General features: G+C 43.1%; 1 protein-coding gene across 3 annotated transcripts in view; it reads right to left on the bottom strand.

Annotated features, from left to right (window-relative positions):
* The window catches only part of dync2h1 (dynein cytoplasmic 2 heavy chain 1), a 524787-nt gene extending 511850 nt beyond the window's left edge, over nt 1-12937 (bottom strand). For all 3 annotated transcript variants that reach the window (XM_078222026.1, XM_078222027.1, XM_078222028.1), the window contains exons 1-2: nt 12828-12937; nt 2308-2512 (exon numbers count right to left, since the gene is read on the bottom strand). In XM_078222026.1, the coding sequence (XP_078078152.1) occupies nt 2308-2502 (195 nt within the window). In that variant the 5' untranslated portion in view covers nt 2503-2512; nt 12828-12937. The remainder of the gene's footprint in view (nt 1-2307; nt 2513-12827) is intronic.
* Nucleotides 12938-13438: the final 501 nt, after the last annotated feature.

The raw sequence follows: 13438 nt of genomic DNA, 5'->3' as shown, positions 1-13438 counted from the left end.
TAGGCCTTCTTCACAGCTCTATCCACTTGACTGGCAACCTTTAGAGATCCGTGGATATGGACCCCAAGATCTCTCTGTTCCTCCACAGTCTTCAGAACCCTACCTTTGACCCTGTAATCCACATTTAAATTTGTCCTACCAAAATGAATCACCTCACATTTATCAGGGTTAAACTCCATTTGCCATTTTTCAGCCCAGCTTTGCATCCTATCTATGTCTCTTTGCAGCCTACAACAGCCCTCCACCTCATCCACTACTCCACCAATCTTGGTGTCATCAGCAACTTTACTGATCCACCCTTCAGCCCCCTCCTCTAAGTCATTAATAAAAATCACAAAGAGCAGAGGACCAAGCACTGATCCCTGCGGCACACCGCTAGCAACCTGCCTCCAATCCGAAAATTTTCCATCGACCACCACCCTCTGTCTTCGGTCAGACAGCCAGTTACCTATCCAATCGGCCAACTTTCCCTCTATCCCACACCTCCTCACTTTCATCATAAGCCGACCATGGGGGACCTTATCAAACGCCTTACTAAAATCCATGTATATGACATCAACTGCCCTACCTTCATCAACACACTTAGTTACCTCCTCAAAAAATTCTATCAAATTTGTGAGGCACGACTTGCCCTTCACGAATCCGTGCTGACTATCTCGGATTAATCCGCATCTTTCTAAATGGTCGTAAATCCCATCCCTAAGGACCCTTTCCATCAATTTACCAACCACCGAAGTAAGACTAACCGGTCTATAATTACCAGGGTCATTTCTATTCCCTTTCTTAAACAGAGGAACAACATTCGCCATTCTCCAGTCCTCTGGCACCATCCCCGTGGACAGCGAGGACCCAAAGATCAACGCCAAAGGCTCTGCAATCTCATCCCTTGCCTCCCACAGAATCCTAGGATACATTTCATCAGGCCCAGGGGACTTATCGACCTTCAGTTTATTCAAAACTGCCAAGACATCCTCCCTCCGAACATCTATTTCCTCCAGCCTATTAGCCTGTAACACCTTCTCTTCCTCAAAAACATGGCCCCTCTCCTTGGTGAACACTGAAGAAAAATATTCATTCATCACCTCGCCTATCTCTACTGACTCCATACACAAGTTCCCACTACTGTCCTTGACCGGCCCTAACCTCACCCTGGTCATTCTTTTATTCCTCACATAAGAGTAAAAAGCCTTGGGGTTTTCCTTGATCCGACCCACCAAGGACTTCTCATGTCCCCTCCTAGCTCTCCTAAGCCCCTTTTTCAGCTCATTCCTTGCTAACTTGTAACCCTCAATCGAGCCATCTGAACCTTGTTTCCTCATCCCTACATAAGCTTCCCTCTTCCTTTTCACAAGACATTCCACCTCTTTTGTGAACCATGGTTCCCTCACTCGGCCATTTCCTCCCTGCCTGACAGGAACATACCTATCAAGGACATCCAGTATTTGTTCCTTGAAAAAGTTCCACTTTTCATTAGTTCCTTTCTCTGACAGTTTCTGTTCCCAACTTATGCCCCCTAATTCTTGCCTAATCGCATCATAATTACCCCTCCCCCAATTGTAAACCTTGCCCTGCCGTACGGCCCTATCCCTCTCCATTGCAATAACAAAAGACACCGAATTGTGGTCACTATCTCCAAATTGCTCTCCCACAACCAAATCTAACACTTGGCCCGGTTCATTTCCCAGTACCAAATCCAATGTGGCCTCACCTCTAGTCGGCCCATCCACATATTGTGGGTACACTTACACTACATGGCCTGCTGTGGCTCAAGAAGGCAGCTCACCTCCACCTGCTCAAAGGAAATTGGACAATAAATGCTAGCCTAGCCAGCGACACCCACAACCTGTAAAATAAAATAGGTCTGAAACACAAAAACTCACTATCCCCTGAAAATAATAAGCAAATAAAATATAGAATAGGCTTTGACTAAAAAAAGTCCAACTTTTTTTTTTAAAACTTGGATTTCTGATAATATTTGTGCTTGACAATATCAGTGCTGAGGAATGGGACACCCTTCACCTTTTATCCTGCATGACCATCATTTGCAAGTGAAATACAAGTTCCTCGACACTAAAGCTCCTTTCCTTCTGCCCTACACGAGTCTTACACAAGTTCAGGGGAACACTAGACATGATTTCCCACAGAAAATATACTTTGGTCTCTGCATTAAACTATATGAAAACTTTATGTTGTGTACTTATGGAGTGAAACTCCGCTTACTACCTTTATAGGCATTATAATTGTGATATTTTTACTATGTGGTACACAAGCTAATCCAATCAATGATTTAGTTTTTAAAAATTATACCTTATTACATACAGCCAGCTGGTCACCAGATTTCTGTAACGAGATAACAAATACACTGCCATCATCCAGAAAATTATTCAATTCCTTTCTGTTTTCCAGTGACGAGATGAGAGAATCTGAAGGTGAAATGCCAAAATAATTTCCTGCTGTTTTGAGGATGAAATTTTTCCTTGGATCTTCTCGACTGGTAGGCATGTTGTCTTCCCTTAAACAGAAAAACAATTTTTAAAATATGAAGTGACAAAGTCAGAACATTATTGCATCAGGCAATAGGTCGAGTCAGAAAATAAAAGATCACGAGCCTATATGGCCCAGCTCCTGGGTTTCAGTTTGAACAACAGATATTTTAAAATCACTTCACCGCTCCAGTAATGTACCTTACCACTATGAAATACAGATATTAGATCAACAGTAAAAGTTCTGTTTCTGTCCTGTATATCCCATGCAACATATAGGTTATACACAAGAAACTTTCCTCAATCGATTTGAAGCAACGTATGTGTGCTAAAACTCAAGGAAATTTGAATCCTTCAAGTAGCAACTGACCACACTGCAGAGCAGAGAGCATAATTGGTTTCTGGATTGCATTGTTCAGAACATAAGACACTCAACTAGTTCAGGACATAAGGATATTGTCGAAAGAAAAATGGTTGACTATTCACTGGTCAGCAGAGGGAGTCAGAACTCACAGGAGCTGGGAACTTGAGCAACTGGAATTGTTAAACAGATATTTAGTTGGTCAAAATTGCAGCAACATTACCAACAAGGGACTACCCAAAGCGGTGAGAGACAGATAAACTATTGGAATCAGACAATGATAACTGGGGACAGTAGCCCATCTTTTTCAAAAGGAAGAGAGGGATAAAACAGGTAGTCATAGAATCTAACATAATCTGTGGGTAAATAGTGGAATTTAGAAATGCACAGGTTAATCATGGTAAGAGTTTTAAACAACATCAGGTTAAAGGTTAAGACTTTAACCTAGTGTTGTGAAAACTCTTACTGTATTTACCCCAGTCCAACGCCGGCATCTCCACATCAGGTTAATCATGGCCAGACAGCATAAATTTGTTAAATGTGTTTGACATATTTAGACATTTTTTTGAATATTTACAGGATGAAGAGATTGCAGATTTAGTTTATATCAATTCTTAGAAAGAATTTGGTATCATTAGGGCTCATTAGAAAAATTCAGACACACGGGCAAAGATGGAAATTGGAGGCAAGAGAAGAAAGGGGGTGTGTTCAGTGGCCATCCTGCTACCTGATGCTGTGTCCCTCAATCAAGCCCCTGGAAGACCATCACTTAATTCCTGGGCTGCAAGTAAATTGCAGTGGCGTCAGGGATAATGGGTGTCAACTGGCTCATTATTGAGGCTAATTGACATCCCATTGCCAGCAGCCGGGAATCCCACATCAGCTTTTTCTACCCTCGACTTAACCTGGTAGGTTTCCCACTCTCAAACAAATGAAAAAGGCCTCACTCCTATGATTAAGTGAGCCATGTTTCATTAAACCCAGCCCATGATATGAATTGAAATGAAATGAAGCTGCAAGGATAAAAGGCTGCTTGACTGATTTTGAATAGATGTTGAGGGCGATTCTCCCAGCCTGCTCTGCTGCTCGAGTAGCGCAGCGGGCTGTTTCAGCGGGGGCTGTTTCATGGGCTTCCCGCTGGATGTTTCTGCCTCCACAAGTCTCCGAATCTAAGATTTGCAGCATCCTCAGCTCCGCGTGGAAATCGATGCGGAGTTGATTGCAATATGGAAATTGCTATTTGCATTTGATAAGCAGGCCCTGAACTGAATTCTCCGGGCCCACTAGCATCTCCCCTCTCTCCGCCGGCAGTGGTTCACTCCAGCGGGATTTATTCCTGCTCCCCATTCATAGGGAACAGGCCCCCTGACCCCGCTGGAGGGAAGAGAGGCCATTGAGCACCCCCCCATCCCAGGAGATTAGGGGTAAGGAGGGGTGTCCCTTGGACAGTGCCAGCCTGCTAGTGCCAGCCTGGCCCTTGGAACTGCCCAAGGGGCAAACTGACACTGCTCACTGAGCACCTTGGCGCTGTCCATCGGGCATTGGCCAGTGCCAAGTGGGTGGGGCTTGAGGGGGGCGGGGCCTATTGGGGGAGTGATCAATGGGTGTGGGGGGACCCGCTGCCACTCTGCATTGGGATGACTGGGAGGGTGAGGGAGGGAGGGAGGGAGGGAGGTGGTGATCGGGGCTGGCCATCCAGGTGGGGGGGTTGGGGCTGGCGGCTGACAGATCAGCGCATGCGCAGCGGCCCGCTCAGCACTGTGCTGTCGGCCTCCCAGGTGGAAATAGGCCTAGCCCACAGATTTCCAGAGTGAATCACGCTTAGTCACTCTGTGCATCACAGAGAGTCAGAGATTCATTCCGGAAATCACGCTGAAAAATCCAGCAGGATTTACTCCCATTTTCTTGCATGTTGGGGACTTAGAATTTCTCTGGGAGAATCCCTGCTGTTGTTCTGCCTGCAGAAGGAATTGAAATGATGTACCTTCTCCCAGTCATGCAAAGAGCAGTCCTGGATTCACTTTTGCTTATATATGTTTTGGACTTTGGTGAATGGACAAAATCAAAACTTGCTGTCAACGCTAATGTAGGAAACTTAGCAAACAATAAGCAGTATTATGTACAACTTTACAAAAATTGCCACAGATCCAGACAGAGAAGTGGAAGGTGCAATTTAATGTGCATAATTGTGAGATGGAGAGACAAGCTCAATGTAAATTCACTTAAGAATGTGCAGAAACAGCAAACCAGAGGTTCTAATACATAATTCCCTGAAACATGTGACAGCAGGGAGAAAGACACAAGAAGGCCAACAGAATGAATTAGAATTGAAGGAACAGAGTACAGAATTTTATCAGATACATTATACAAAACATTAGTTAGGCTGCAGTTATTTTGCAGTGTTGGGCATCACATTATGGAGAAACAACAGTTAAAGCCATAGCGAGCATACAGAGTAGACTTACAAGGCTGATGACAGAGGCAGGAAACTACAGCTATAAGGAGAGACTGGGAGCATTATTTCCACTGAAATGGATTCAAAAAGAAAAAGGAAGCATACATAAGGTTTAGGAAACCGAAGACCATAAACAAAAGAATTTACTCACATTTGAAGACAGACAGAGCCCTCAAAGAATATAAAGCTGGAAATAACTTAAACAAGGAATTAGGAGGGCTAGAAAGGGCCATGAAACATCCTTAGCAAAAAAGGAAAAGGAAAAGCCCAAGGCATTTTATACATATAAAAGGAGCAAGAGGGTAACCAAGGAAAGGGTAGGTCCATTCAAGAACAAAGGAGAGAATTTATGCACGGAGTCAGAGGAAGTAAGTGAAGTCCTTAACGAATAATTTGCATTGGTATTTACAAAGGAGAAGGACGTGGTGGATGGTGAGTCTAGAGAGGGGTATGTTGATATCCGAGGGAATGTCGATGTGTTGGGTGTTTTGAAAAGCATCAAGATAGACAAGTCCCCAGGACCTGATGAGATGGATGCCAGGATATTGAGGGAGGAAATTGCTGGGGCCTTGTATGAAATATTTGTATCCTCTTTAGTCGCAGGAGAGGTCCTAGAGGACTGGAGAACAGCCAATGTTGTCCCTTTGTTTAAGAAGGGCAACAGGGATAATCCAGGAAATTACAGGCTGGTGAGCCTTGTGTCAGTGGTAGGAAAATTATTGGAGAAGAATCTTAGGGACAGAATTTACTCACATTTGGAAAAATATGGACTAATTAGCGATAGGCAGCATGGCTTTGTGTGTGGTTGTGGTGGTGGTGGTGGTGGTGGTGGGGGGCATGTCTCAGAAACTTGATTGAGTTTTTTGAGGAAGTGACAAAGATGATTGATGAGGGCAGGGCAGTGGATGTTGTCTACATGGATTTAGCAAGGCCTTTGATAAGGTCCCTCATGGTAGGCTGATTCAAAAGTCAGATGGGATCCGCGGTGAGCTGGTAAGATGGATACAGAACTGGCTTTGGTCATAGAAGACAGAGGGTAACAGTGGAAGGATATTTTTCTGACTGAAGATCTGTAACCATTGGTGTTCCGCAGTGAACAGTGCTGAGGTTCCTGGAGGCAAATGTAGGTGGTCTGATTAGTAAATTTCTGGATGACACAAAGTTTGGGGGAACTGCGATAATGAGGAGGATTGTCAGAGAATATAGATAGGCTGGAGACTTGGGCGGAGAAATGGCAGATGAAATTTAATCCAGACAAATGTGAGGTGATGCATTTTGGAAGATCGAATGCAGGAGGGAAGAATATAGTAAATGGCAGAACCCTTAAAAGCATTAACATACATTGGGATCTAGGCATACAGGTCCACAGTTTCCAGAAAATGGCAACACAAGTGGATAAGGTGGTCGGAAGGTATATAGCATGCTTCCCTTCTTTGGTTGGGGCATAGAGTATCAAAATTGGCAAGTTATGTTGCAGCTGTATGGAACTTTAGTTAGGCTACATTTGGAATATTGCATACAGTTCTGGTCGCCACACTACCAGAAGGATGTGGAGACTTTGGAGAGGGTACAGAAAAAGTTTACCAGGATGTTGCCTGGTTTAGAGGATATTAGCTATGCGGAAAGATTGGACAAACTTGGTTTGTTTTCACTTGGACTTCGGAGGCTAAGGGGCAATCTGATAGCTGTTTACAAAATTATGAGAGGCATGAATAGAATGGATAGTCAGTCTTTTTCCAAGGGTAGAAATGTCAATTACTAGACATAGGTTTAAGGTAAAAGGTGGAGAGCTTTTTTCCCCCCACAGAGGGTGGTAAGTGCCTGGAATGTGCTGTCAAAGGAGGTGGTAGAAACAGATACAATGGAAACTTTTAAGAGACATCTTGACAGATATATGAATACACCAGGAATAGAGGGATACGGACCACGTAGAGGCGAAAGGTCTTTAGTTTAGAAAGGCGTCATGTGTCAGCCCAGGCTTGGTGGGCTGAAGAGCCTGTTCCTGTGCCGTACTGTTCTTTGTTGTAAAGAAGGCGAAACAGAGAATTAATGGAGGTTTTCAAAATTATGAAGCGTTTCAATTAAGTGATTAGAGAAAGACTATTTCTTCCGATAGGGATGTTAGTCACAAGGGAACTTCAATTTAAAATGATTGTCAAGGGAATGAAGGTAGTGATAAGGGAAAATTATTTGCACATAACTTCTTATAGTGAGTGGTCCTGTCATCCTTTAAAAAAAAGTTGATAAAAATTTGAAGGAAGAGAAAAATGCAAGATTTTAAGGAGACAACAGGATAGAGAGATTAGTTCTCAAATTCTCTAGTCCAGAGAGCCAGCACAGCAAGATGGCTTCTGTACTGTAGGGTTTTTTTTTGCAAATGAACAGGAATCTTCTGTATACAAGAAAAAACTAATTTGACTAAAGATAATCCTTAACTCAGAATAATGTGACTTTACTACAGCTTTACCATTCACCAATGTTTTTACAACATGTGATTTATTAAACTAATTTACATTGTTCCAATTATTTTTTTTAAAACTATAGTTGTGATAAGGTGTATATTTGGCATGATTGTGTACTATAATCTCAGTTATCCATAGAGTACAGATGAAGTAACTCACAAAGATCAGGAAAGAAAACTCAACAGGCAAGTCGACCAAAGTCATTACCATGTACTGTCTAACAGCTAGCTTTAGATTTTTAGGACAGGATTGTTACAGTAAAACTGAGAAACTAAAAGAGAGAGTGTAACAAAATTGGAGACAAAAACATTTGGATCAGTATGACACCCACAATTTGTTTGCTGGATATCAGAAGTAGATACTATAATAATCAGATTCTCAAAGAATTGTTGCATAAAGCGACCGCATGATGGCACAAAGGTTAACGCTGCCTCACAGTGCCAGGGACCTGGGTTCGATTTTGGCCTTGGGTGACTGTCTATGTGGAACTTGCATGTTCTCCCCGTGTCTGCATGGATTTCCTCCGGGTGCTCTTGTTTCTCCCCACAGTCCAAAGATATACAGGTTAGGTTGGTTGGCCATGCTAAATTGTCCCTTAGTATCTGAAGATGTGTAGGTTAGAGGGATTAGCTGGGTAAATACGTGGACTTACGGGGATAGGACCTGATTGGGTGCTCTGTCAGAGAGTAGGTGCACTATAGGGATTCAATGATGATTTTATGAAAAGTTCAAATTAGTTTTGAACATAGAAACTTAAAAATGATACTATGCAAACTTATTCCTGTTTTGCTTGATCATTATTAACCTGACTACTCAAGTCTTAAATCAAGCATTTAGATTTGAACACTGGGTGATGACAAAACGTGACTCATCAACACAGACAAGTGTTATTCAACCAATTCCTGATCCAAAAACTCAAAATATGTATTGATGGAATTCAACAAAGCTTTAATTTAATAGGTAAATAGTTTCCTCAAATGTTTTGAAGAAGTAAGTAAATATTTTCCTCAAATGTTTTGAAGAAGTAAATATTTTCCTTAAATATTTTGAGGAAGTTAAATAATTACTCACAGTATTCATTCTTTAACTGATAAAAGTTACTGAAAACTAAAATTCACCAGCGAACTGGTGCAACGACAATAATCTCTCCCTCAATGTCAACAAAACAAAGGAGATAGTCATCGACTTCAGGAAGTGTAGTGTAGGGCATGCCCCTGCCTACATCAATGGGGACGAAGTAAAAATGGTCCAGAGCTTCACATTTTTAGGTGTCCAGATCACCAACAACCTGTACTGGTCCCTCCATGCTGATGCTATAGTTAAGAAAGCCCACCAATGAATGCCTTTACTTTCTCCAGAGACTAAGGAAATTTGGCATGTCCGCTACAACTCTCACCGTCTTCTACAGATACGCCACAAAAAGCATTATTTCCTGTTGTATCACAGCTTAGTATAGCTCCTGTTCTGCCCAAGACCTCAATAAACTACGAAGGGCCATGAACAAAGCCCAATGCATCACTCAAACCTCCCATCCATTGACGCTGTCTACACCTCTTGCTGCCTTGGAAAATCAGCCAGCATAATTACGGACCCCACACACCCCAGACATTCTCTCTTCCACCTTCTTCCATCGGGAAAAAGATACAAAAGTCTGAGGACATATACCAACCGAGTCAAGAAAGACTTCTTCCCTGCTGCTATCAGACTTTTGAATGAACCTACCTCGCATTAAGTTGATCTTTCTCTACACCCTAGCTATGACTGTAACACTACATCCTCCTTTCCTTCCCTATGTACAGTATGCTTTGTCTGCATAGCACACAAGAAACAATACTTTTCACTGTATACTAATACATGTGACAATAATAAATCAAATCAAAATCAAAAATGCATGGCAGAAGTTGAAAACAAAGACCACATTTAATTAAATAGAACCAAATGAGCCCATTATACGAGAACAAAACACTAAGTGCAGGGAAGCTAGAAGAAAAACAGAAAATGCTGCAAAAAAATCAGTACATTTGGCAGCAGCTGTGGAGAAAGAAATAATTAACATTTCATATTGATGATCACTCATCAGCAGTCTGACTATCATAAGTTAAACATTAACTAATTCTCTCTCCACAAATGCTGCCAGGCCTGCTGAGTATTTATGACATTTTCTGTTTTTAGCTTGTACCATATTGTTTCCATCTGTTCTTTGCTAGAGCAAGATTGATTTAATTTCCTGAGGTTTTCCACTGCTTAAAATATTTACCACTGTTTGTCTTAAAAGATGCAATGGTCTCTTTCTCAACTAATTCCTCCAGCAAAATATTTCATATTTAAATAGCTCTGCAGAGAGATTTTTTCTTAATCTCTCCTCACTAAGAATTTTAAATTGATAGTGACTTGTTATTGGAGTCCTCAGAAGAAATTCAACTTATCAAAACAATCATGATTTAAGCAACTTTTATTAAATCTCCTCTTAACCAATTCTACTCCACTGGAGATAGTCTCTAAACCTCATCTTTATCCTCAAAAGCAGTTTATCATCCCCAGCATCATTCCAGTAAATCTATGGTATCCATAGAATCCCTACAGTGCAGAGGGGAGCCATTTAGCCCATCAAGTGTGCACCAGCTCTCCGAAAAAGCATTCTACCCCACCCTATCCCCATAACCTCATGCATTTAACCTCATCCACCTAACCAGCGCATCTTTGGAATGTGGGAGGAAACCGGAACATCTGAGGAAAATGTGTAAACTCCACACAGTCACCCAAGGCCAGAATTGAACCCGGATCCCTAGCTCTGTGAGGCAGCAGTGCTAACCACTGTGCAACTTCAACACTATTATTCCCACAAAACTCATGTCCAAACTCCGTGGCCTGGGCCTCGGCACCTCTCTCTGCGACTGGATCCTGAACTTCCTAACTCACAGACCACAATCAGTAAGGGTAGGCAACAGAATCTCCTCCACAATCATCCTCAACATCGGTGCCCCACAAGGCTATGTTCTCAGCCCCCTACTATACTCCTTATACACCTATGACTGTGTGGGCAAACTCCCCTCCAATTCGAGTTTCAAGCTTGCTGAAGACACCACATAGTGGGTCGGATCTCAAACAATGATGAGACAGAGTACAAGAATGAGATAGAGAATCTGGTGAACTGGTGGGGCAACAATAATCTCTCCCTCAATGTCAACAAAACAAAGAAGATTGTCATCAACTTCAGGGAGCGTAAAGGAGAACATGCCTCTGTCTACATCAACGGGGACGAAGTAGAAAGAGTCGAGAGCTTCATGTTTTTAGGTGTCCAGATCACCAACAACCTCTCCTAGTCCCCCCATGCCGACACTATAGTTAAGAAAGCTCACCAATGCCTCTACTTTCTCAGAAGATTAAGGAAATTTGGCATGTCAGCTACGACTCTCACCAACTTTTACAGATGAAAACATTATTTCTGGTTGTATCACAGCTTGGTATGGCTCCTGCTCTGCCCAAGACCGCAAGAAACTACAAAAGGTTGTGAATGTAGCCCAATCCATCATGAAAACCAGCATCCCATCCATGACTTTGTCTATACTTCCCGCTGCTCGGCAAAGCAGCCAGCATAATTAAGAACGCCATGCACCCTGGACATTCTCTCTTTCACCTTTTTCCGTCAAAGGTACAAAAGTCTGAGGTCACGTACCAACCAACTCAAGAACAGCTTCTTCCCTGCTTCTGTCAGAGTTTTGAATGGACTTACCTTGCATTAAGTTGATCTTTCTCTACACCCTAGCTATGACTGTAACACTACATTCTGCACTCTTGTTTCCTTCTCTATGAACGGTATGTTTTGTCTGTATAGAGCGCAAGAAACAATACTTTTCACTGTATGTTAATACATGTGACAATAATAAATCAAATAAAATGTCTTTAATATACTTTCTATAACAATCAACCCAAAATTCATAGAATCGTAGCATCCTTACAGTGCAGAAGGCAGCCATTCGGCCATTGAGTCTGCACCGATCACAATCCCACCTAGGCCCCATTCCCACAACTCCACATATTTACTCTGCTAATCCCCCTGACATTAGGGTCAATTTAGCATGGCCAATCAACCTGACCTGCATATCTTTGGACTGTGGGAGGAAACCAGAGCACCCAGAGGAAACCCACATAGATACGGGGAGAATGTGCAAACACACAGGCAGTGACCCTAGGCTGGAATTGAACCCCTGTCCCTGAGGAAGCAGTGCTAACCACTGTGCCACCATGCGTCCCAATATATAACAAGTTTTTTTATTCTTATACCATATGCATCTTTATGATAGTCAGGATTCTATTAACCTTGTTATCATATAATGCTATGTATCTCTATTTTCTTGGGCCTTTATGCATCTGATCAACTTGGTCTCTCTGATCCTCCAAAAATTTCCAACGGCATCCGTTTAAGCACTTACTCACGACATGTCCTTGCTTACAGTTTCCCACATTAAGCCCCAGTTGTGAAAAAGAGTCTTACGGCCTCAAAACTTTAACCCTATTGCTCTCTCCCCATATGCTGCCAGATCTGCAGATTTTTTTCAAGCATTTTCTGTTTTATTATTAATGATAACAGGGTGGGGGAGGAAGGAGATCTGTAACAGCCCTGTGAACTTCAAATTAAAGTTTTTTTAAAGTTTATTTATTACAAGTAAGCTTACATTAACACTGCAATGAAGTTACTGTGAAAATCCCCTAGTCGCCACACCTCCCTTCAATCTCAGCTCTTTGTCTTTCAAACTGCTGGGTGCAGTGGATGGTCCTTGATGTATGTTCCTCACCATCTGCTGAATGATTCTGCATACAAGTTACACCAAAGGGCCGCTGAGTGTTGTGCACTCCGCCCCTCACATTCAGACCCCAGAGAAGTTTGCACATTGAAGTTCGCTCATTGAAGCGTTTCAATTGAGTACAAGTCGCGTTGTGACTGCAGAGGAGCCGAACACACACCTTTCGCCTTTCTGCGAAGCCCGGCCCTCCCCCTCCATCAAACAGGCTGAGTAAAGCCGGGCAGATCCCGCTTCACGGCTATCAATAAAAGTACAGCTCACCGAATCAGATCTCCGATCTGCTCCGATCCGGCCGGGCCTGGCTTCAGCCCCCAAAGCCAGCCCCTCTCCTCAGCTCCCCCGCTCCCTCCCTCTCTCTCTCTCCCTCTCTCCGCGTTGTTGGCAACGCCGAGCGTCCCCGGTTACCCAGCCCGGCAACCGTCAGTGCTCCGGAAATGACGTTCAGCGCAGGAGCAGGGGCATATAACCCTGCGGCTGCTTAAAGGGCTCGCTCCACCCCGGGAGTGAGAAAGCTGCCTGCCGATTGAAGCGGGGGACTATCCCTTTAAAGGGCAAGCGGCAGTGACAGCCTCGCGCAAATGCCGGCGGAGCAGTCCATTCGGGAACAGATAAAAGAATATGAATGGGAGCCGGGGGGGGGGGGAGAGCTGTGAATAGCAACAAGTCATTTTTATTTGTGGGACTAACATCACCAATGAGAATGTGATGATACTGATAACTAAGTAATAGTAGCTATAGGATACATGCGTTGTCAGAGTTTGCGGCGAATTTACACTTTAATCTCATTTTACATCTTTAGGCTCTACCTCCACATGACTGACATGTGGATTATCCGAACTCGGCATCTCACATTGATGAATGGGGGGGGTGCA

The sequence above is a fragment of the Mustelus asterias genome, chromosome 10 (genome assembly GCF_964213995.1).
Source record: "Mustelus asterias chromosome 10, sMusAst1.hap1.1, whole genome shotgun sequence".
Taxonomy (NCBI): domain Eukaryota; kingdom Metazoa; phylum Chordata; class Chondrichthyes; order Carcharhiniformes; family Triakidae; genus Mustelus; species Mustelus asterias.
The sequence above is the reverse complement of the archived record's forward strand: the minus strand, read 5'-3'. Positions and strand labels throughout refer to the sequence as shown.